The sequence below is a fragment of the Podarcis pityusensis genome (assembly GCF_964106645.2).
Source record: "Podarcis pityusensis genome assembly, chromosome: 5".
Taxonomy (NCBI): domain Eukaryota; kingdom Metazoa; phylum Chordata; class Lepidosauria; order Squamata; family Lacertidae; genus Podarcis; species Podarcis pityusensis.
Window position 1 is genome coordinate 29,535,841 of NC_138032.1, and position 26,290 is coordinate 29,562,130.

General features: G+C 42.0%; 1 protein-coding gene across 5 annotated transcripts in view; it reads left to right on the top strand.

Moving 5' to 3' along the window:
- Positions 1 to 26,290, top strand: part of DOCK10 (dedicator of cytokinesis 10) — a 189,021-nt gene that overhangs the window by 19,801 nt on the left and 142,930 nt on the right. For 2 of the 5 annotated variants that reach the window (XM_081006840.1, XM_081006841.1), the window contains exon 1: positions 7,390 to 7,629. In XM_081006840.1, coding sequence (XP_080862966.1) covers positions 7,504 to 7,629 — 126 coding nt within the window. In that variant the 5' untranslated portion in view covers positions 7,390 to 7,503. Of the gene's footprint in view, positions 1 to 5,219; positions 5,311 to 7,389; positions 7,630 to 15,402; positions 15,605 to 26,290 lie in introns of those variants that run through there. The other 3 variants (XM_081006844.1, XM_081006833.1, XM_081006834.1) reach the window with 2 other exon arrangements.

The window sequence follows — 26,290 nt, forward strand, 5'->3', positions numbered from 1 at the left end:
CCGAACCCTCTAGAAAAGATGGGGTCAATGGGAGGGGGTTAAATAGGGGAGGGGAATGTCGGTGCTTATGGAGCTTGTTCTGCTTCCGGAGTGATTTTGTTAGATACAGCCCTGTCTCTTCACATGATTGTCATGTGAGAAGGGGAAGGTTTCTTCTTGAAGGAATGCCTGCTATCTTTTGAAGCGCATGATCCTGATTTAGTTGTTGCAGCACAAACATCAGGGGAACAACTTGGATGCAAAACAATCAAAGTTTAATTAATCCCAATAGTCCATTTTTTCTGTAGCTGTATTTTTTTATAGCTACATCCACGTTTCTCAGAAAGGGCTGTAGCTCAGTGGTAGAGCAACTGCTGAAAGTCCCAGGTATCTCCTGGTAGGGCTGGGAATATTGCCTGCCTGAAACCCTGGAGATCTACTGTCAGTCAATGTAGATGGACTAATGGTCTGACTTGGTGTACTGCAGTTTGAATGGCCGTATTTATAATTTCTTATTAATGCACCAAGGAGCTCTACCACATGCTGTGTTTGTTAAGTGTAGAACTGTTTGCTCCTGCAGGCAATACTATGCCACCTTCTTGTGTTTTTAGATTTTCATCTCATAATTCTCTCCTGCCTGTCAAAATAATATAAAATAACTGGGGAGTGGGGAGAAGGGCAACCCTCCAATGGATAAGTCTATTCATCTGAGAACAACTCATTTGCTGGCATTATTAAAATATCTGTAGGTGCCCCGCATCTTTATTCTGGATCATATCACATCTACCAAAGGCTTAAGGATCTCGTGTGTGATGCAAAGGAGCAGTTTCTGATTTTGCTACCCTGTGTAATCCACTTGCTCTGTCTGCCTCATTAATTTGCTTCATGAGAGCCAGCAAGCAGAGTTTGACCTCAAGCTGACTCTCAGTGCAAAATGGTTAAAAGGTTGGTTATAAAGCATAAATGTTCGTGGTAAAGAATAAAGAGGGGAAAGCGGCTCCTTAATCAATATCCTTCCATTTTTGGAATAACCCCAAGCCACAGATTGCTGTATGCAAACCACAACTGGTTTTGCCAAAGCAATACAGATATTAGCTCTGATAATTTATATTGGTCCAGGGACATAATAGACCCAAGATGAATGAATCAATTTACTTTCTGCCTGCCTGTCTGCCATCAGATTTTTAAACCTCACATGTGTTACAAAAGCTTGTGTCCTCTTTGAATAATGTGCAGTACTTAAATTCTTCCCATGGAAGCAAGCATGTTTTTGTTTGTGAAAAGAATGCTGAATTTAAGTTAATATATGCATAAGGAGAATGTCTGTAATTACATGTGGTCTTAAATACCAATGAATGTTATTTTAAAGGAGCTCTTCCTTAGATCTGATGAAATAAAGGATTTTGAAGAATCCAAGACTATTTTTTGAAAAACCTGACTATTCATTTTTCATATAGTTGCTATTAAGGGCTTTCTCCCCTTTTCTTTTATACATATGTTTGAAACAGATTTTAGTCAGGAAATAGCACACAGTTTACTTATCGAACCTTTACTATTAGCTGTGGCAAGTACAACAGAGTTCTAGAGAGAATTACCGTATTTTTCCATCTATAAGATGCCCGCGTATAGGCCACACACAAATTTTGGACATTATTTTTTAGGGGAAAAACCTAGTCTTATACATGAAAAAATATGGTATATGGTATAGGAAGGTGACTTTGGCAAAAATATATATCTTACAGACATTTTCTGCATACATTCTTAACATGTAGTTCAGGCCCCAAATATATGTGGCATGCACTTGCATGCATCTTTCCCCTGCATTAAAAAGCAGGTTCAAAATGCTGTCAATCTGAGAAGAATGACAGGAAGAATAAAGAGGACACTACTTCACCCTTTCCCCATATTACCTTCCCCATATCCACTGTGAGCAGCGTAGTGGGTCAGAGGAAAAATTCAGGATAATAATGACTGAAAGGAAGAAAATTGTTCCCTCCCTACCTCCCTGCCCACCACTTCCACTCATACACTTAAGGCTATTTTTGTTTTGTTTGTTTGTTAAACTTCCCAGAACTCACCATACTCCATAAATCTTTTCACCCATAAAACATTTCATTCTAATGCTGTGTGAAGTTTCAGTCTCGGTCAAACTGACAAGTTTCACATCTCCCACACACAAGCTGAACTGCAAACATTCTGAAACATCTATATTCCCTGAACAGTTGGAGTATTTGTGAACATTCCATGCAATTGCATCATCTCAGCCAATCCGTGTCAGAGGCATTGCACACACAATACAACAAAAATCATCTGACCATGTATAAAACATCAATCTCCTCCTCCCTTGCCTAAATTTGAAACAGCCTTTTCCCAGGCCAGGGCAGAACAACAAATCCAGTATATGATCTGTCTCATCTGTTGGATCTGGGAAAGCAATATGGTTGTCATAGCAGCTATGAAGTCCTGAACACACCTTTCAAATGTCCCTTTTGCATAGATTTTTAAGTCCCAAAATGCAATTATGTTGTACTCAATACGAGATAAAGCCAGAAACTATCTCTGAGGTGGCTGGTCTGTGAAAGAATAATAATTCTATGCTAGATTCTCAACATGAGCTACAGACAGTGGAAACTGATGGTGGTCTGCTCCAGGAGAGCAGGAACATATTGTTCAATTGCTTCAATCTGAAAGAAGTGAGAACAGCATTACCCAGCAAGAAACATATTGAAAAGGCAGATCGCAGATGGTATAATCTGGAACATCACAAACCAACATGTTGTTTGTGTTCTGTCTATACCACACAGTGATGCATAACCTTAGAGTGATAATTCTAATATTAAAACCATCCTGAACAATCTTTCAAGAGAAAGAAAGAAAAGAGAGGAAAAAACCCATTGGTGGTTCTAGAAGGAACAGTTATTTGAATTGCTCCTAGGAAAAGAAGCTTAAGCAGAATTTTATTTTTTCATCATCGTTACTTAGGAGGAGTATTTTGCAGTTCAGCTTTTCATGAAAAGGATCCCATCAACTCCTACAAAAAATAGGTGTCATGGAAAGGAGGAGGAAAGTATTTCCAAAAAGAAAAAAGGTGATATGTTTTCTGTCAATGTTTGCCATTACTTTGAGCTAGAAATGGTGATTTTTCTAGTGTTCAAAGCAAGTCTAAACATGGGTAATCATCGCCTTGAAGATAACTAAACTTATCTAGGAAGAGATGTATACTGAAGTCTGTATATGCTGTGCATCCCATAAAGGAAAAAGCAGCATAGGAATAGGCTCTGGTTCAGGCATAGGCCAACTCTGGCCCTCCAGATGTTTGGGACTACAATTCCCATCACCCCTGACCACTGGTCCTGTTAGCTAGGGATGATGGGAATTGTAATCCCAAACATCTGGAGGGCCAGAGTTGGCCTATGCCTGCTCTAAAAAGGTAAAGGTAAAGGACCTCTGGCAGTTAAGTCCAGTCACAGCCTGCTCTAGTTGATGACAAAACAAGAACTAAGAGCAATTCCTGACAAGCAACCCCTGTTTCATAACAAAACAAATGATGACAACAAAAATAAGTTAAAGATGTGTGGTAAGGAGGGCAAAGTTCAGTTTCTTTACATTCCCGTCTTGAATGATCTGTTTTTGACTAACAAAACAAGATGGGAATGTAGAGCAACTGAACTTCCCCCATGTACTTTTGTAATGAAATCAAACTGTTTCCGACTTTGTGACTTACTGGAAAACTGTCAACTTCATTTCCAAAATGGTAAAATCATTCATTTGGATGAACTCCTCCAGCTGCCAACCCAACACTTTTGTGACACCCACAGACAGGGCAAGAAGGGAATAGCCGCCTCTTGCTTTTCCTACCAGCATGTAGTCATCACAATTTGTAACCATTTGACAGACAGGAATTTGTCAATACCCATTTTAAATCCAACACAATTTGATTCAAATTATCTTATTGGTACACCACACACTAGTTGTTGTTGTTGTTTAGTCGTTTAGTTGTGTCCGACTCTTCGTGACCTCACAAACTAGTGGGATAGACTAATACAGTGGTACCTCAGGTTACATACGCTTCATGTTACAGACTCAGCTAACCCAGAAATAGTACCTCAGGTTAAGAACTTCACTTCAGGATGAGAACAGAAATCGTGCTCCAGTGGCGCAACGGCAGCAGGAGGCCCCATTAGCTAAAGTGGTGCTTCAGGTTAAGAACAGTTTCAGGTTAAGAATGGACCTCTGGAACGAATTAAGTACTTAACCCGAGGTACCACTGTATGGGCATAGGTATACAGGTAACTCCCGTTTTGCATGAGTTCAAAGAACGTATGGCTGTGCATACACAGGATGGTTTTGGACCCAGAAGAGGGTGTGAAAGGGGTGGAATGGGGCCAGCTTATTCATGCTCTGCCAGCACACACGGCAACCCAGAACATAACCCCTGCACAGTACAGGGGTTGCCTGTTCTAACATTGTTACTATGCCATTTGGTGCGTGGATTCCGACAATTATTATTATTTTGCCTCGTGTCGGAGTCACTTGATAGTATCGATGCCTGTAAATACTGGTCAGCTATCACATTTTCAGTCTGCATGTAAGAAATATACTCCTAAAGTTCTGGTCCTTGTATCTGGGAGAAATGTCAAGGAACACATATTAACATCTCAATGGCAATGGCTTTTCCTTCACATGTACATACTACCCTGATTCCACCACATTCACTAGATAATCCAAGCAACATAGGGTGTAGCCTCAGAGAGCCCTGAGGCTCACTGCTCTGTGCCCAGACACTGCCTTTTAAAATTAATGCAAACTAAGCTAGAATAGCTGGAGAGAGTCCTGCAATAAGCTGACGCTGATTTTAAATTTCAAAGCCTTGGCATTCAATAACATAGCCCTTGGGCAACTAAACCTGTGTTTTCCATCTCTTCACTTTCCTAAGTGCCCAAAGCAGAAGAGATTATGCATTCGTGTTCTAGCTTCAGACAGGCACCTTGCTGTCATTCAAGCAGAGATGGGTGTGACAAACAAGGCAGCCACAATGGCACGCATTCCTTTCTTTCCTGAATATATATATATATATATATATATATATATATATATAATTCCTCAAGCCTATATAAAAATTCCAGTTAAGTGAGAGAAGAGAATGCCACCCAAAAATCTCATTTCTGCCTTTAGTTTCCTTGGTTATGAATTGAGAGCACAAGCACTAGTGGAATAAGTTGCTGTTTCCTCTCTTCTAGATGGATGCATGCCATTGATGAAATGGAAGAAAAGGACAGATGTTTGCTGCTGCTGCTGCAGAATTTGTTCCATGCTGCCACCAGATTTCAGGTTTGGATTACCTTTTCATAAATATGAGATATATTTATGGTTGTAAAAATGACCAGAAAACCACAGAAATTTAACTAAAATGATGTGACATGCCTTCCTGGACATGCTATTTGTATATTTATTCAAAATTATACCGCTTTACCAAATACCCTGGACAGAAATTCATTTGGAGGGTGGTGGAAGAAAATATTTAAGTTCATATGTTACCAGTTGTGGTGTGGTAACACTCATTCTGCTCCACTCATGATTGAAGGAAGTGATCATGGGGTGGTGTTGCTGTTAAGTCTCAAGACAAGATTACCAGCTTCCAGAGTGGGAAGTAACCATGCTGTCAACTCTGCCCATGATACCCACTTCCTGAAATGTTTTTTGAACTGTGTAAAAGCAGCCACACTGCAGTGTGGGTAACACAGGATCTGAGCCTTTTTTGCAGCCATTGTTTGTAGAACCGGATGTCTGGCAGAATCACTTATCTGCATTAAGTGTGTGAGGATCATTGCATCACTGTATCTGATGATGCTGATCTAGGAGTAATAATAATATAATAATAGTTTATTATTTATACCTAGCCCATCCTATGAGGGCCTGTGGCTTGATTAATGCCTTCTGTCCCCGTATGGGACAGCTGCATATTCCTGCATTGCAGGGGGTTGGGGTTTGGACTAGATGACTACTTTTAGAAGACATCTGAAGGCAGCCCTGTATCCAGAAGTTTTTAAAGTTTGACATTTTATTGTGTTTTCATGTTTTGTTGGAACCTGCCCAGAGTGGCTGGGGAAACCTGGCCAGATGGGCGGGGTACAAATAATAAAATGATGATGATCCTTAGCAGGGCTGGATTTAGGTTTGATAAGCCCTAAGTTACGGAAGGTAATGGGGCCCTTTATATGTCCAGCTGTCCTTTGTCAGCATCAAATTGTTGCTGTTTTTTGTGTTGAATATATGCTGTATGGTAAGTTGTGGACTTAATATGTATCTAAAGCCATTTGCACATAACAAAATACGTATTTTATCTAAGTAATTGTTGAAAAGTCCACGCAGAATGCAAAGCCCAAGCAGAATGTAGGCACCCTATATATAGAAATGAGCAAACCAGTGATATTTTAGGGAGCAGGCTAGCAGGCGGGGCCCATTACTTACATCATAGGAGCCTACACAACACAAACACTGTTGCTATTTGTAGGTTTTATTTTTTTGTTTTTTATCTTATATTTTGGAAATGTACATCCAGGGTTTTTTTTTTCCCCTTTAATTTTTTTGGGGCCCCCAAGGGAGTGGGGCCTTAAGCTATAGCTTGTTTAGCTTATAAGCAAATCTGACACCGATCCTCAGGGTCTTTACCAACGGTACAGTTCTGGCACGCAGGGGTGCCAACTTGAATTAGTTGGGAGCAAGTAAGCTCCGCCCCTCATAATTGAACACAAGATGCAACCTGTGCACACAGCATCTGAACGGCAGTGCCCATCAACTTGGGGGCAGCGCCCCCCTTAAATATTTTGATGGGGGGCATAGCTGTCAACTTTTCCCTTTTCTTGCGAGGAATCCTATTCGGATTAAGGGAATTTCCCTTAAAAAAAGGGAAACGTTGACAGCTGGGGGTGGGGGGCGCTACGAAGGGACCTCGGCCCCTAGGAATGGCTCCTATGCCAGCATGTGGGTTATTTCACAGGTAGCAAGGCAGTCCTGCGGAGTGTGGGACCTCCCTCTTGCTTATTCTAGGGGGCATCTGCCCCGAGGCCCCCGCTGTTTCCAGTAGCGAAGTAGGAGCCCTGACAGCCTCGGCCTGTTGCGGGGAGCGGCGAGGAGGCGCTGACTAGACCCCGCTCAGGCCAAGGCAGCCGTGTGACAGAGAGAGAGAGAGAGAGGCGGCTGGGCAGCTGGCGGGGAAGCTTTCCCGCCGGTCGTTCTGCAGAGTTGCCAACTTGGGCGCCTCCGTCTCCGCTCCGATGCCTCGCCTCGCGACGCTCCCCCCCCCCTCAAAAAAAGGAGAAAAGCGCCGCGGAGGTGAATGGGGGGGGCGCGCGCGTGTCACGCCTTCGAGCTGCAGAGGGGGAAAAGCGAGAAGAAGCAAGCAAGCAAGCCTCGAGTTCCGCTTCCTGAACGCGGCTGAGAGGCGGGAGTGCTGCCAGTCTGCGCCGCCGCCACCGCCGCCACCGCCGCCGGACTTTTCCTGCCAGCCGCTCTGACCCTCTCATGGCTGTGGAGAAAACGCGGAGATTCACCCGGAGCCTGCTGCGACCCAGCTTGGCGTCCGAGCACCGCCAGAGCGCAGCCGCCGCCGTCGCCAGCGTCGCCAGCCGCTGCCGGCTCCAGCTGAGGGTGAGTTCAGTTCGCCTCTTCTGGAGAGCGCGGGAAAGGCGCGAAGAAGCGTCGTCCCGTCTCCCCCCCCCCCCCCCGGGCGCCGCCAATGAACTCGCGCTGTCCCATCTCGCGCGCTGGCATCCCTTGGCAGGGCGCGCGTACCATGTGGCTTGGAAGGGGGGGACGGGACGTGGAAGCAGCGGCGCAAAGTGGGGGAGACGGAGGGAGCCCTAGCGCCTCCTGTGGCTCGCGGGGAGTCCCGGCGTTTACTGTCGCGACGAGGCGCGTCTGTCTTGGATCGGAAGGCCGTTGTTTCGTTGTGTCCCCTTCAATAGTATTGAGACTTGGCCCTGTGTATAGCGCTGTCGAGCGTTCAGAGCGCCTCCCGTTCGTTCTTTCAAACTTCTAAGCAAACTTTAATCTGGGATAGCTCAGCAGTGGAGCATGATACTCTTAATCTCAAGGTCGTGGGTTCGAGTCCCATGGGTGGTTGGGGGGGGGGACGGGACAAAAGATTCTTGCATTGCAGGGGTTGGACTAGATGTCCTTTTAGACCCCTCCCAACTTTACAATCCTATTATTCTATAAGGGAAATCAGTATTTTCCCCCGCACCCCTTTCATATTTGAGCTGGGAACTGGGGAGAAAAGCAGGGCTGAAGCTTTCAGACTTGAGGTTAGCCGAAAAAGTGACATGCAACAGCGTCAGATGCATGTCTATTGGGGTTTGATGCTGGGATTGCAGCCTTCCTTCCTAAATTCCCCACAGAAGCAAGATTCAAAGCAAGGGCTTCCTGCTCAAACAGCTCTCTTGCTGAGTAATACTATGCATGTGTGATCAGAAGCAAAGCCCACTGTGCTCAGTAGGTTTTACTCAGTAGGGTAAGTGTGCATAGGATTGCACCCTTAGGCATGGTGTTACAGCTGCTCTTTAATTAATAAGATTGTGGCAAAGGTCTTTCAAACGGCATGTTCTGGTGTGTTGCATAGGACCAGCATTCAAAACTCCCAGCGTTTTGGGATTTCATTAATGCAAACAGTTTCTGAGTTCTGGGCGCAGTACTGCCCAAAAGATTTCAGACTGAAACTGCCACTGCTGGAAGGAAAGAAGGACCTTTTTCTGCCTCCCCACTTCCAGCCACTCGCTGAAGACTGGAAAAGGGATCCTCATAAGAATATTAGTGGGGTGGGCAGGGGAAGTATGGCTTTGTTTTTTGCAGTCTTAAGATGAGGACTAGAACATGTGAAAAATGAACATAAGATTCATTCATTTTCAGCTTTGTATTCTTGTTATTAAAGAAAAAAGCGAGCCTAGACACTCCGTTGTGGTGCCCATAACCTAGGTTTAAGGTGCCATTTAGCTCCTAGCTTTCACATCGCAGAAACACTACGTAAGGCATGCTTGGCAAATCCACACCGTGATCAACTCCTGCTCAGAAACCAATGTCCCCACTGTGGAAGGACGTGTGGATCCAGAATTGGCCTCCACAGTCACTTACAGACTCATTGTCTTCCATAAACACCATTTTAACAATCTTACTCAGCTACGAGTGATCGCCAAAGAAGAGGAATAAGAAGAAGATATGACATCTGTCTCTTTGTGGCCATCCATGCCTATGTTGCTCCTGTTGGGCATTGGTGCTTTCAAATAGTAACAACTTCCTGGTGGGTTAGTCTGTTGCAGCTAAAACAGCCAAAGAGGCCTGTAGCTGCTTAAAGCATAACAAAATATATTGTGATACATAATAAATTTATGCCATTAGCATTCCTATACCAGAGTCCAATTTATCATGAAGTGGACTAGTCCATGAAACTGTATTCCATTATGAATTTTATGTTTGCAGGTTTCTTTATTGTTCTTGCTTTCTAACAGAGATCCCATCCAGCTACCCCGTTGCACAGAAAGTGTCATGACCTCCATTGTAAGGAGGGTTCCATTGTTTTTAAAGGGTTTGGGGGTTGTTACCCACCTGAAAAATCGCACAGTTTAATATAGACCACTGAGCTATTGATCCTGACTGTAACACTTGGGGGAAAGATCTGATGTGTCCTTGGTCTGCAATGAGCAAACATTGCCAAATTATTTCCTGTAATTTTTATGGACATGCGGCAGTACAGGAACATTGGTGCAAACTCTGTGTCTCTTGCATAAGAAGTGGGTGGATGAAGATGTTCCATTCATAAACTGCCTTCATTATGAGTTCATCACCGATTGGCAATGTTTCCCCATGAAAAAATTATGTCTTAACTAGGGAGAATTTTGAATGACCAAGCTGCCATGCGACAATGGCAAAAAACCTGTTTATTGCCATCTATGGCAAGTATGTATACATTATTATTCAGCGTAAGAATACCCTGCCCTTAACAACAGTTTTTGCTTTACATGTATGCAAAAAGCATAACTGGTTTTTCTGATATTGGCTGTTAGAACCATTGGGAGGAATTCAATGTAGTTTTAAGAAGACAGTTCCATCAGTTCCAGCATTTCAGCATACCAGATGGAACAATCTCCCCTCTCCTTCTTCCCCATGCACTATTCTAGGAGTTCCTCTGAAAGCCACCCCCCCCCCCAAGCCGATGTGAGGGGCAAATCAGGAGAATAGAGGGGTAAAAAGTAGAAGACCTTATATTGCCTTCTGCTGCCACGACTCATTCATTTATTGTGACAGGAACAAAGTTAAACCTTTAGAATCAACATTGCTCCTCTCCTCTACTCCAGACATGAGAAGGCATTTGGAAGCTTTTGCTTCTGATTAAATACAATTCAGTATTGCATTCAGAGCTAAACAGCGGTAAATCATCATGATGGGGTGTGGAAACAAGACAGCTTCATAATCCATAATTTGAAGTTCGCTTGTTGCAAGCAAACTGTAGTTCAGATTAACCTCCCCCCCTTTTTTGCATTCAGTTCACAAGCAGCTATGGTTAATCACAAGTGAAAGCTTCCAAATTCCATTCTGCAGCTGTGCCAAGGGAGAAGAAAAAGTGGGAAATATATGAGCCTGAGGCTTCACTAAGCTAATTCTTGTCATGATAAACCATGGTTGATTGTGACATCCAAAGACACTGTCAGTGTGGGCTCGAAACTGCATAATTTTTATTGTTAAAAATCTTAAGTTACTGTTGGCTAGAGTCCTACAGATCTGGAAAATGCTATATATTTCTTGGCTATTCACTCGGCCAAGGATTGTAGCCATGTGTGAACTTACAGAAGGAATTCCATCACCAAGTTCATTTTTATGTTGCACAGCAACAGATTTCTGGCAAAAGAGTTTCCAGCAGCAGCCATTTGGCAGTGAGAAATGCACCTTCTTGAGTAAGTAACACAAATTACTTAGGTTTGATACCTCAGAGTTATACAATGTATGTATTTGTATGTAACATTAAGCTAAACCATGACTTAGTGTAAATGAGTAAACATGCAGGTTGTGGGAGTGAAGAGCTAAGCCAGGGCTCAGCAAACTTTTTTCAGCAGTCCACTGTCCGTCAGACCTTGTGGGGGGTCAGAATATATTTTTTGGGGAAAAATGAACGAATTCCTATGCCCCACAAATAACCCAGAGACGCATTTTAAATAAAGTGACACATTCTACTCATGTAAAAACACACTGAGTCCTGGACCGTCCATGGGCTGGATTTAGAAGGCGATTGGGCTGGATCCGGCCCCCGGGCCTTAGTTTGCCTACCCATAAGCTAAGCCATAACATGGTTTAGCATCATGTCTGAATCTGAGCTTGTGGTTTGTCTCCCCCAGACAAGCCACAATCATTATCAAGAGCAAGCCTTAGTTACTGCTCATGGTTTGTCTGGTGTGAGATAAACAATAAACACCCACTTGGATGCAATGCAAAGCAAAACCATGGTTTCAGCCTGAATAGTGCTGTAGCAGCAGGACTTGAGGTGCAGCAGTCATAATCTTCACTCTGAGAACCTTAATGTGTGTTTGTTCATGGTCATGCTCGTGCTAAACCATGGTTTGGCTTAGTGTCACACGCAAACCAGGTAATTTCCTAAAAAGGTTCACCTTTGTTATTTCCAGGAACTGAAAATATATATGGTTATTTAACAAAGCAAAACAAAAAAAAAAACCACCCAGGGAAAAACATCTATTGTACAGTATTTTAAAACATAATCTGAAGGTTGCACCACACAAATTTACAAGTCTTGCAAGTCTCACTGAAGCTATTTAGCATTACATGCCTATTAATTCTGAAGTTTTAAGACAGGATATTTCTGGCATAGAAATAGGCTGGGTCTACACAGGCAGTGGAATGAAACAGGAATTAATGAACTGCATGATTTAAGCTTGCAGGACAAGAATTATATTTTTGAATGTCCCTTCTGAAAAATGTGTGGGCCAGGCCAAGGAAACATCCGTTGAATATATTAATCTACTTTCCTGTTTTGAAATTTTGTGGTTCGATCCATCATATGCCCAGTGACATGACCAAAAATGCAGATAGAATACAGAGGTCTTACTAGTTTGGAAAGCATCACATTTTGGATTAATTTTATGCCTGAATTGATCTTATTCAAATAAACCTATTTCAGATTAGATGTGAGGGGAGAGGGTGACCCACTCATGACTATTAACTGTTTCAAGGCAGGGGTTTGATTATTTTAAATTGAATTCAGTATATGTTTATTGTACAGTCCCAATGCATTATATTTTCTTTATCTCCAGTTCTCAGCTTTTTCAACAAGTGTATCTTGATGATGTGCACATAATCATTAAACCAAAAGCCTATCCATTTAGATGCCAAGTAGGTGTGCCTACTGATTTCTTCTTCTTCTAAACAACTGTTAAAGCTGTAGGATCCCAATTGTATTTTGCATCTGGCCATCAGTATCATAGCCAACACACTAACAACCCCTCCAATAAATTATTAGTTTATATGTAATAATTCATTAGTGGGAATATTGTATATTCTCCAGAATATACCATAACATTTAAAGATTGTTCTGTGTTCATTATTTTGATCTGCAGTTTTCAGTGGATGCAACGTAACTTTTTCTTTTCACCCACCCTCATTGTTGTTAATTGTGACTGGATCATGGGGCAACAGTAGCTTTTTAAAAAAAAGTTTGTGTGGCCTTTCTTGCAAATGCTACATATTTGTTAATGTTGAGACTTAGATTTATTCACAGCTTGCACCCCCGGCTGGTAGCGCTGACATGGTTTATATGGTTGTAGGTTGGATTTGTGCGATCTGCGGCCAACTGCCCCTAAAAAAAAGCTAAACAACTTTGGGGTACCCTCTCTCCAAAAAGCTCAAGAACTTCCCAAAAATTATAAGGGGGGGAGTTGACAAAGATATTTTCGCACCGGGTATCACCTGACCTTGCTACACCTCTGTCCAGACCATTTCAGTTAATGCTTAAAGCAGACCATGGACTGCTTGATGCAGAGCATTGCAATCAGTGAATGTATTCTAAAGGGTAAAGGTAAAGGGACCCCTGACCATTAGGTCGAGTCACGGACGACTCTGGGGTTGCGGTGCTCATCTCGCTTTACTGGCCGAGGGAGCCGGCGTACAGCTTCCGGGTCATGTGGCCAGCATGACTAAGCCGCTTCTGGCGAACCAGAGCAGTGCACGGAAACGCTGTTTACCTTCCCGCCAGAGCGGTACCTATTTATCTACTTGCACTTTGACGTGCTTTCGAACTGCTAGGTTGGCAGGAGCAGGGACCGAGCAATGGGAGCTCACCCTGTCATGGGGATTCAAACCGCCAACCTTCTGATCGGCAAGCCCTAGGCTCTGTGGTTTAACCCACAGCGCCACCCGCGTCCCGAATGTATTCTAAGCATGTGTAATACTGTGGCCTATTAAAGCCACAGTAAACTATGGAGGGTCATTTCTAGAAACAAAATGAATAGTCATGGAGGCTGCCAGAAGCTGAATTTGTGTAGCTGGTGCTCTGCACATTTGTGCTATCTGCCTGCAACAGATTATGCAGAACAGCAGCGGAAGATGTGGACACAGCTTGCCATGTGTAGTACCTGCCCCGTGTACACCTGATCAATGTGGGAAGTGAAGCATGATCCATGTGTGTTTACTCAGAAATAAGTCCTCTTGTATTCGAAGGTTCATATTCCCATATACGTGTGCACAGGACTGAAGCCTTAGCTTGCAATCCTGAATGCACTTACTATGGAGCAAGCTGCATTGAACACAGTGGAACTTGCTACTGTGTAAAGCATAGGATGCCACTGTCAGACTCCCAAGGTGCCACAGTGCTTTCCGTCTGTTCTCTTCATAGCAGGAAACAAAGCAGGCATTTGTGCTTAGTTCATTTCACCCAGCACCATTTCTGTGTAGCCTTCACTCACCATTCATTTTGGTACAGAAGCCCCACTGAAGTGAAGATTGTGCTGCAGCAGTGCTTGGTAGATTGCTCCCTGCATTTGTTTCAGTAAGCCTCTGCATTCTCTTCCTGATGAATACAGCTGCTGATGTTGAGTTATCTGCTAGGAAATTTCAAAATGGACAAAGAAAGTTGAAACCCATGTTTAATTTCACTCTGTGAGTAATTAGACACTGCGGCATTGCCACAGGATGTGGTTAGGAGAAACAATGGTTCAGCAATATTCTGACACAAATTTTGTGTGTGGGGGAGAGAGACAGAGAAAGACCAAATGGTCTGAAGCTTATGGTTGCAGTCCACTTTCACTGTAGTTGTCCTGTTTTGTCTAGTTAGATTCCCTTGAATAAATGGTGTGCAACCTACATTTAATGGGAGCAATTATTATTTTATTTGTACGGAATGGTTCACCCCACTTTAGAGTCAGAGCTTTGGATTTGAATAGACCCAGAATATTATAACTGATAGGTTAAGTGGTAGGGAATTGGCAGAAAATCCAAGAAGCATTCTTCTCTAGTGGAATTGGAATATACAATGTGTCCCCTGAAGAGCCAGGATTAAAATGTCAACAGATAGCAGATTTGCAAGAGCTACTCAGCCAACTTTAGTGACTTTCTCTCCTCTACTTTCTCCTCCTGATCTGTCCACAGGAGGTCTGTGGATCCAGCCAGTTATGGTACATGTATGTTAAGTAGGTTCTGGCTATATCAGGTTCCTACAAGTGTTCTTGTTGTTTGTTCTTGCTGTTGTTACCTACATAGTTCCATCACTGTACATGGCACTTTACAGAATACAAGAGAACAGGCTACTGGCCAATGGCTTTTCAATCTAAAATTCAACATGGGGGAAATAGAGAAAGGGAAGGGAAGTAGAGGCAGGGCTAAACAGGGAAGCAATATACATTAGTTTCAGTCACACATCCTTAGCCTTAGTTGCAGGCTGTGTTCTACTGGGCATGGGAACGAGTGCGTTGTGCCAAAGGCTTCATGGAAGAAGTGGGTTTTGAAAAGGTAACCCTAGGAAGCAATAGAGGTGCCATCTGTTAGCCATCACTATAAATAATGCAGATGGGTTTTAGAGAGAAAAGCAACTGGTAATACTCTACAGGATAATCTGAACAAAAACTTCCAAAAATTCTGCAAGAATATTTAGTCTGCGGTAAATCTCATCTTGTTAAACTGATCTTACTTACTGTAAGATAATTTCTCTCCCTGGAGAAATGTTGTGAAGAGGCTCACTTCTTAACATTTGTGTTATCATTCAATAGGCTCAGCCACCAACATATAGATATATCTCATAGCTACTGGAACGGTGGATTAGGAGGCAACCAGAAAAGGGCAGAGGCAAGAATGTGTTGCTTGCAAATTCCCTGGCTGCTGGACTCGCCCTCTAGGAGAGACCAAGACAAAGGGGCAGTTTATTCCTGCAGCTCTGTCCAACTAGCTTGACACCAGAGATGAATTTGTTCCTCGAAAGAGGAGGAGGTAGAAAAAGAGCAAGAAAGTCCAGCCAAAGGAATAAAGCATAACGGAGATGGGAGAAAGGAGAAAAGAAGTAGCAGAAAAAGAGAGAACAAAAATGAAATGGAAAAGGAGGAAAGAATCAAAGAAAGCAGCATCCAAGCTTGGACAGGTGGGTAGATGACTAACAAACTGACTCTTGAATTCTTGCAGATTCCAAGTTAACACACACACCCCTTAATTTAGGTGTGCTGCTATAAGCTGTTGTAATTTTTAAAGAAGGGACAAAGTTTTAAAGTAACAAAAAAAGAAAGAAAAAAGAAATCATTTGCTCTATGAATCATGCTGAATAGCAAGCATTTCAAAAGGTTTGCAAACTTCAAAACAAACAAACAAACAGCAAATTAGCTTTAGCTTTACAAAATTTGTTGTCCTGCTGTGGCAAAGTAGCAAGTTTGAAGTGGAAGAGCTGAAATAAGCAATTGGCAAATAGCTTGCAGTTGCAGGGGAGGAAATGGACTGATTATCATGAAAGATCAATTGAGCTGAGTCAGTCTTACAAAAGGAGGACTAATAAATTTGCTACAGGTGGCAATATATATGAACGTTGTAATATCTCTCAGACTGTGATTTTTAGTTTCTACCTTGTCACCTTCACTAATTCCTGATTAGTTCTGAGGATATGATTTTCTATTTCTTGTGTTTTGAACTTTGTTTGATGGTTGATGGACCGTAATAAACATTTGATTTATTGAATCATGCAAATCCCCAACTGCAGTGTGAAATAGTCAGGGTTGGCCCACCTGTGAGGCAGACTGAGGCAGCCACCTTGGGCAGCAGAGGCCCAAGAGGCAGGGCCCCCACAGGTGCCCTGCCCACCCTGCTGCCTCCTCTGATGGCAGAGAAGCGAAATTCTGTGAGATATTGCAAGAGCTCTGTGTCACTTTGTGGGCACTGCTGCACAATCCAAGGTAAGGGTGCCTTCAGCAGGGATAGTGGGGTGACTCTTTCCTGTTTTACCTCAGGACTGGAGATGTATACATTTCAATATCACAATGTGCAGTGTTTTCATAAAAAGATAACAGCTCTAAGTATGCCCACTGCAGACGTGCAACCATAGCATAAGATGGACAATTTCCCCAGTCTTTGCTGCCAGTTTGCCCCCGCCCCCCTTATAACGATAAGAAAAGAGGGAGCGGGAAGGAAACCAGTAGCATATCAAAATTAACCTATATAGGTATAGTATACTGTATACCTATAACTGGGTTAGCCAGTGTAGTGCCCCCCAGGAAATCAACCGCAACCCTCACCAGCTGTGGTCAGCATGGCCAATGATCAGGAATGATGAGAACTGTAGTCCAGCAACATCTGAAGGGACCCACATGGACTACCCCTCTTCTATAATACATCCTACACCTATCTATCCGGGACCGGAGATCTGCAGGAAAAGGTCTTCTGAAGCTCTGGCTAGTACCTGTGGTACATTGGGTGGTGGTGTGCTATAGGACCTTTTCTGAGGTGTCAGCTATGGAATACCCTCCCATCAGAAATGTGGCTGGCATGAGTTTTGATGGCAGCTGAAAACATCTCTTCACCGTATTGGCCCGAATATAAGCCACACCCAAATATAAACTGCACATTTAAAATTCAAGGGGGGGGGAGGGAGGAAAAAAGACAATACCTGAACATAAGCTGCTCCTTTAAAATTCACTCTCACACCTGTTCCGTTTTACCATATGTCTATTTCAGCAGTGATATCGTAAAAGCCAATTTTTGTAAGGTCGCGAATTTGAGCCACACTTTAACTTTTCACGGTTGGAATTTGGGGGGAAAGTGAGGCTTATATTCAGGCCAATACAGTATTTCAGAACAGTTGATAAGTCGTCTGTTTGTAATGGGGAAGTGTTTTGCGCTGTTTGCTTGGTATGTGTTGCAATACTGGCCTTAATTTGTTTATAATTTGTTTATTATAATTTCAACAATAATATTTATATGTATAAACCACCCTTATGATGATGTGCGGCATAGCAGTTTATTAGAAAACATATAAATAAAATAGGGAAGGCTGGTAGCCATGGAAGACTAGTGTCGAGTAGTCACAAATCAAGCTGAAAGTTAGTGTCCTATTGGTTAGTTAAAAAGTGTGTTTGACTTGATGCACACTGGCATAGGATTGTTCAAAACCCTCATTTCTTAAACACATTGTTATCACTCTTAAGTACAAAACTGATGGCTAACATTCACATTTATCTTTGGAAATAGCAACTGCGCACAGGTAGAAACAAAATTATATGCCATATATGGTGCATGTGCTCTTTGTGCTGTATCGTCATGGAATATAAAGTACATGGTGATTTCTATTGCTGAGTCCAAATACAGCTTGTTTAGCTTTCTTTTGTTATTGAGGGTAAGATAGACTGACTGGGAGCAAATATGAACTTGCATCGCTTTGACATGTTGACCTAAATTAAATGATGCAGATATAATGGTGTCTAATGAATGCAGCTAGCTTACAAGCACCAGCAAGAGAAAAACACCTATTTTCTAACTGGAGACAACTGATACCAGCATGGATGTGAAGAAAGGAAAATTAAATCTGATCAACAAAGGAATGCTTTTGCTGGTTTTATTTGTTGCTCTGCCTGTTTAGGTTTACATTATTACGAGTGTAGGTCTGTTACAGGGATGGCTTGCCTGTAGCCCACCAAATGATGTTGAACTCCAACTGCTATCAGCCCTAGCCATCATGGCCAATGACCAGGGATGGTGGGTGTTGTAATCTGGCAACATCTGGAGGGTGACAGGTTAGGTACCCCTGGTTTAAATGTTTCTTGAAAGTAATTTCCCCTTCAAGTGGGTTTCTCTCTGAACCTATACTGCTAGTTATAAATACAGTGAACCTCCACTCTCCCATGGAATTCTTCCATACTTAATCTAGGAGAAGAAAAAAAGAAAGGATATGGGTTTTATGAAAAAGCACATGCAAAAGGATAGTCAAAACCTTTGGTTAACCTATTTGGTATGAGAAGACCTTATCTGAAATCTAAAAAGTACATACTAACTGTAAATTTGAAATGTCAGGTTGAATCATTTTTTAATTACCCCAAGTACATTAATTTCTCTGTTTTTTGAATGAAAACCTTCCCAATGCCTGCTTTCCCTTGATTATTTCCAGCAGTAGCCATCTGTAGTATAACGTCTCATTCTGTTGAGAATGGGTCAGATTGGGGGGGGGGGACCATTTTATCAGGATCGGACCCACAGCAGGTGGCAAAGGATGAAAGACCCTAGCTCCCCAGATTGGGGCCTCTGTACCTGCTATTTAACTTTTAAAAGCCATTGACATAATTGATAATTGTATGAAGAGCATGAATTGTTATTTGCACTGGTGGATATCCAAATGAATACAGATACCAATGATCTGAAATAATTTTATCTTCTGCATACAACAGTCAGATAAACAATGCAAATGCAGTGGGACTTCAAAAGCTAGCAGGAGTCTTATGCTATCCACCTTTGCAGAAGCAGCATGACAACCAGATGGCTAAATTAAACATTATTACCTTTTGCTAAACAAAAAAGACTAAGCTAACACAAGCAAATCAGTCATGAGTAAACTCATGATCAAATATGGAGTGAAAAAAGAAGCTATGAAAAGGATGGCTTATAATTTCCTCTCTCGACATACGCTCTTATTGTTACTTTGTGTTCTGGCACCTACTTAAAGGGTCTGGACGGATTTCTGTTTCCACCCACCCTTGTTCTGGTGGGTTCAGTTTCATAAACGCAGAATGTCTATCATCTGTGAAGGTGAAATTTAACGGCATTTTGCTTTTATGCATGCCAGTTGGTATGCAGGGATGGTGACTATTTTCTCAACAATTGAACTTGCACTTGGGCGGAGCCCCATTAATTCAATCTACAGTCAGAAGAATAGGGTGGGTCCTGGTGTGTGAGAGTGAGTGAAGTGTCAAAGGCCAGGGTAAAGAATCACAGAGTTGGAAGGGACGCTGAGGATTATCTAGTTCAACTCCTTGCAATGCAGTTTTCAAGAGATACATCTTCAGCAGCTGCACCTTTGTAGGGAAGGAATTGTGCAGCTTAGGAGCTGCCACAGAGAGTGCTCCTTCCTAAACCACCACTTCCCAAACTTGCAAGGGCAGTGGTACTACCAAGATGGTCCCCCTCTGTTGATCTTAACTCCTGGGAGGGTCTGTAGGGCAAGAAGGACACATTCTTCCACTGTGTTCTCTGAAATTATTGGTCCTGTCTCTTGCTGTTGATCAGCATAACGGAACTGTAAGCACTTCATCCATTTTTCATGAAATGGTTATCTTTGCACTAACTAGTGACGCCATCATGTCATGTGGAGTTGACAGAAATGAAACTTAGGCTGGATGGCATGTATAAGATGGAACTGCCTTATTATGATATAACTCCTCACACCCACCTCTACTAGCTCTCACTCTGAAAACTGGTGCAGCAAAGCTGTCAGATGTAAAACTGAGACTCTGAAGTAGAAACTGTCAACAGCCAGCAAAGTACCCTAATTTGTTGAGGGGCTTGTCTCTATTTCCCCTAAATATGCAATAGGATGTATCAATTTTCCATCCACTTAAGTAGTTTTTAGCAATAATTGTTTTTTAAAATGTAATCATACAAACTTACACAAAGTAGTCAAAGCATACATAAGCTCACCCCAAAATAATGTCAAAATACTGGGGTATACAAGCAAATGGAAAAGAAGACTAGATTCAAAAATAATAATTTCTAAGTATTAGAAAAGCAGGTGTGAAAGAGATTATTCTGAAAAGATCACAACCACAACATTTTTGTGCTTCAAGAATATGCAGCAAATAATATTTAATCATAGAGTTAGAACCTGAAAGTGATCTAGTCCTTCTGTGGAGAGCATGTCAGACGGCAATGCATATTATACTTAAATTAGAATACCAGTCCATTGTGGATACCAGTTGTTGGGAATCACAACTGAGGAAAGTGGTGTTACACTCTGCTTATGGGTTTTCCATAGGCAACTGGTTTGCCGCTGCAAGAACAGGATGTTGGCCTAGATGTAGGTAAATCACATTCAATTAAAACTATTTGGAAATAAGATTTTTATGCCTGGAATTTAGACCAGAACTCTGATTCTGAAATGGTTTCTCCCAATAATACAATGGCATTTGTATTTACACCCCCTTTGAGGTGTGTGTGTGTCTTTTTTTTTACTTGTTTCTGCCTATAATTACCAGTGTAGCTTCTCTACTTAAAGCTCATGTGTTGATGTTCGGTTCCCTTAAACAGCACATTCTCTACCCGCTCGACCTCCTTAAGTGAACTATTGCCTGTTGTCAAACCTTGTCTTGTCTGTGTTTCTGCTGCTTAACCTACATTTCATCTAGTGAGAAAAAAAACCCATGTCTCTCAATGTGTATGGCACATTTTTTATGTGATTTGTGTCACAGTGTCAAATTGTGTTTATGCACTGTGAAATAAGAAAACAGCCCTTTTAGAATGATAGTGTTTAATTTTAAATAGTTCTATCTTCAGAAATGTATATGTGTACAATGGCTTATTTAAGAAGGTGGCTAAATGCCCAAGAGGTTATCTGCAAACCTCACCCAGTTATTAGGGGTGCTTGAAGAACCCATTCTTTGTGAATTCTGATTTGAATTTGCTTGATCTGCCCTTCCTTATTAATCTGTGGATAAGAACACAGCTTATCTTGCAGATTTTTCTCTTCTCTGAATTTTGTGGTGCAGTTCTCAGCTTAAAAAGCATAGCAAAAATGCATATATATCAACATCTAGCATAAATTGCATTTAGAAATTTGTATTTTGTGAGAAAATAGGATCAAAAATATGTACTTAAATACAAAAATTCAAGCAGTTTTTTGGGGGGGTGGCAGAATCACATATTAATGTGGGGAAGAGAGAGAGTAGATGTATGCAATTTATGTGACACTGACATGGGCCATGAACAAACTGAACCATCAGTCCCTAATTTGAATTTAGTTCAGCTATAGATACTCCTGATAATTAAACTGAATGTGACTTACTTCTGAGTAAACATGCTTAGGATTACAGAGCAAGTTCTATTAAATTCCAGCTAATTAAGTTCTCTCTTTGTTTGACAGGCACATTTATTTAAAAGTTATCAGAGACACAAGCTGACTCCCCAGTTGTGTTACATGGCCATTTATTTATGTTACATAGTCAACTGAGACAATTTTTCACAGATTAATTCATACTCTGCATATGCTGTGCATTTCAAGTATTATATACATTACCTTAGTATTAATTACAACAACCCCACATGATAGTATAGTATTATTATCACCTAGTGGTGATACTTATGCCTGAGGCCAGATTTGAAAAAGCCACTTGCTTCCTCTCACACTTAAGCACTATGATCTTTTAGGTCTTAGTGAATTAATATAATTGAAATCAATTGGATTTTTCTTGCATATACTTTTCCCCTACCCATTAATCTTAAGTACATAAAGATGCTATCCAGAGTAAACCCATTCAAATTAATGGATCTAACTTAATCATGTCCTTTAATTTCAGTGGCTCTGCTTTGAGTAAACCTTAGCTGAATGGCACACTCTCATATGAATCCTATCCCAGTCTCAGCTTTCTGATGAAGTATGGTTACTTTGAAAGCCTTTGCAGGGACAAGAGAAACAACGCATGTTAAAGCAAGATACAAAAACAAAGCCAGCTCAGAGCAAAGCATGGCAACAATGCCTGAGAACAGCAAAGTTTAGGTTTTCCTGCTAGGTGACCGAGTGACTTTAGATAGCTCGACAGGAAGTTGCTGCTGCTTTGAGGTGGCATGTTAAACTTTCTCAGAAATGTTATTGCCATGTGATGTTTTCACTGTTTGCAAATGCTGTGACTCACTTGCCACTATGAGGAAGAACTATTGACTTATGAAGGTGAAAGCATACTGTTGTGAGTCTGGGGGATTCCACTGTTGAATTAGCCGGGCAAGGGCCACAATGCCCATATGTACAGGTCTTTAGTATAAGAAAGGAAGTTGCTCTGTGCCAGAGGGCAAATGAGTGGCCGGGGCCGCCCTCCCTCAACTGGCTGGTTTAGTTGAACCAAAGAATGGTTCTTGTTGATGTTGCTGACTTAATGTTTTACTTTCTATAAGAAATATTCTCTAAGCATTCTGCCTTTAAATAATATATTCTCAGCAATCGCATCAGAAGCAAACTTGGAAGAGAGAGGGGGAAAGGACAGTGACAAACAATGCATCACAATGGCTTCAGATGTGCAAACTCATGCTTTATGCAGCTATTCCCTAGCAGTTGAGGAAATGATTGATTGGGGGGGGGGGAGCACTGATGTGGAGTGTGGCATTTGCCCACTCATTATGGAGATGTTGTACTGGGGGGGAGAGAGAAAGGGTTGATAGGCTGACCAATAAGAAAGCCCAGGGGTGGAGCCTAACTGTGTTTAAAGCTCAACACAGTTCTTGTTCAGTCGGTTTCTTGTGGGTGGGAGGCATAGGAGTCAGAGTGAGTTAGACACAGAGGGGAGACAGAGAGAGTGAATTGGATTAGTGTTTCAAAGTACAGTCATACCTTGGGTTACAAACGCTTCAGGTTGTGTGTTTTCGGGTTGTGCACCGCGCCGAACCCGGAAGTACCGGAACGGGTTACTTCCAGGTTTTGGCGCTCGCGCTTTGCGCATGCGCAGAAGCACCGAATCACAACCCGCATGTGTACAGACGCGGCGCTGTGGGTTGTGAACACTGCGGGTTGCGAACGTCCTCCTGCATGGATCACATTCGCAACCTGAGCGTTCACTGTATTTAAAACTTGTTTGCGTTGACAATAAACTGGAATCTTTGTTAATACATGACAACCTGACTGAGTCTGAATATATTACCGAGGAAACCGTGTTGGTGGCAGTGGAAGAGATAAGCCGTGGTGGTGCAGGGTCAATAGTCCATGGAACGACCGGGGGGCTCTGTGCGAACGCCACATGGAGCTTTTCTTCTGCCTGGGCTATCTGCCTGTAATAGTGATGATCCATTGTTCAAGGCAGGACTAAGTCCAAATGCTTGCTCCCTTGCCCTTCTCTCATTTAGCTTGTATTAAGTGGTCATCTGGAATTAAAAATTCCTAGTTTTTTAAATGCTAAAGAAAATTCAGTAGGCATATTTGCAATCTGGGAAGCTACTTACTTAAAATATTTCAGGGTGATCTAGCTGCCTTTCGAGGGTTACTCCCTAGAGGGTGCCATATGCTTACTAATTTCCTGCAGTTCCTCATTTGTCTGTTTGCTAACAGTAGTATTTTGAAGAAATTATGTCACTCTTTAACTGAGAGATATTGTGATTCTCTGTCCGTCTGATGCAAGAGGTTTTATTTTTCAAATGGATGCTGCTCCCCTTTCTAAAGAATGGAGTGTCTATGCACAACAACAGCAGTAACAACAACAGCAACACATTCACCCTCATCAACAGCAACTATATCTGCCCACCATTTGTAATAAGACAGTTCAAGGGATTCAGAATTATCTTTATATTGATTTCTCTCTTGATCCATTTCTTTTGAACAATGTATTGTCGGTTGGTTCCTGTGCTGCGACACTTTTTCACTTCAATACTGAAAAAGTTGTTCTTTTAGTGTGCACATTTTAAATTACTTTGTGTTTATCATACTCGACTTTGCTTTCTCGTTGCAGAGAGTAAGCGGGGTGCCGCGGGAATCTGTAATTGGTCCTGTTCCAATTTATGTATTCATCACTGACTGCTAGATATTTCTAGTTAACTACCACTTCTGTTTGCTCATTCCGTAAGTGCTCTGCTTCTTGAATAGTTCCTTTTGTCTCATCTGATCCAGCTTCTATTTTGTGTCACTTTATTGCACTAGATGGACCATTTCTCACAATGATAATGGTGGTTCTTATCCTTTCCCCCCGGGCTGTGAATGTGCTTTGAGTTTTCTTTCATTTGCATGTGTCTGTAACATAGCAGGAGTAGCTAGCTGCAACATATAGCAATGAATATCATATATTTAAAAAGTGCTCTTGAAGCACATTCAGAGTGCTACAGATCTCATTCTCAGAACTGCAAATCATCTGTCTTGGCCTCTAGTTCTTTGGCTCTCACGTATTCTTATGTGTTGAGGACTCCTATGTGGTGCAGTGGCTGGGAGAGTATTGGTCTAGGACCTGGGAGACCAGGGTTCAAATACCCACTCAGCCATGAAGCTCACTGGGTGACTTGGGGTCAGTCCATACTTCTCAGCCTAACCTACTGGGCAAGGTTGATGTGAACATTAGATGAGGAGAGGGCAATGGTGAAATATAAATGCAATAAATAAATAAATAAATAAATAAGATGCAATCCAGCTAATGTAAAAATGTTAGTTGTGGCATTGAGAACAATGGGCTAGGATGAATGTATGAGTAACTGATTTGAATCAAGGTGATTTTAATAGGTGTTTTTCCTTGGTGATTTAATATAGCAATTTAGACATATTGCTTTACAGAGGAATGGAGCTCATACGACTTAAGCATAAAGACTTTGGCCATACTACCAACTGACTGATTGACTAATTATTTCAATTTATACCTTGCCTTTCATCACTTGTGTGATCCCTGGCTAAGTAATTTCAATCAAAAAAGCTATACTGAAAGATAAAATGTACAATCTTACAAAAATAAATTCTGTCAATGGTCAGAAAGGATATGAACAGAATCTGACCCTAAAGCAAGAGAAGTTGAAGAGATCTGACTTTGAAACAAGACTGCGGGCCTTATTATATGGGCCTTTCCCATTGAATCAGCTAGAGAGGGTGACAGTTTTGGAAGGGGGGGGGAAGTTTGGTGGTTCAAGCCAAACAGTTGATTTGCTGTGCTGACAGGTTGTCTTCCTCTGTTCAAACCAGAATACTTCTTCTGGCATGGTAGAGTTTGAGACTCTTAATTTCAGGGTTGTGGGTTTGAGACCCACAACAGGTGAAAGATTTCTGCATTGCAAGAGGTTGAACAAGATGATCCTCATGGTCCCAATGCTACAGTTCTATGATTCTGTTTTCCCCAATCTTCTTTTTATCAGACTGAACATGCCCAACACCTTCAACTTTTTGACATATGACTTGCTTGCCACAGTGCTCATCATCATTTTGCATTTCTCTGCATCCCCTTCCAGGTTGCCTCCTTCCTTCTTAAAGTGTGATGCCCTAGAACACAATAGTCCAAACGGCATGTGCCTAGATGGATCTGGGTGAAAGGATTATCCTACCTTTTGGGTAGTAACCTGGTTCATTCCAGATGTTTTGGACTACTGTGGCCAGCATCCCTGAGCATTGGCCATGCTGCCCAGAGATGAAAAGAATTGTAGTCCAATTTGGACTACCTGGATGACACCAGGTTGAAGAAGTCTTCAATAGATTATTATCTGGGCCCTTCCAGATCTCCAAATCTAGTTTATACATTGCTGCCTGTACAAAGATAATTTTGTAAGATACCCAGTAAATAAATGGCTGGTTAACAGTAACTAAGTGGAGTTGCTGCTTTCCTTTTCTGCAACCCATTTGGCCTACAGTTGCCTTAGTTTGAAGCACAAAACTCCTCTGGCTTTTCGCCCACACATCAGGGTGACCAAGATGATAAAGGGTCAGGAATGCAAACATTATGAGGAATGGTTGAGGGAGTTGGATATGTTTAGCCCAGATAAGAGGAGACTGAAGGGAGCTATGATAGTCATCTTCAAACATCTGAAGGGGTGTCTCATGGAAAATTGAGCAAGTTTGTTTTCTCCTGTTCCAGAAGGAACAGCCCGAACCAATGGCTTCAATTTACAAGAAATGAGATTCCAACTAAACTTAAGGAAT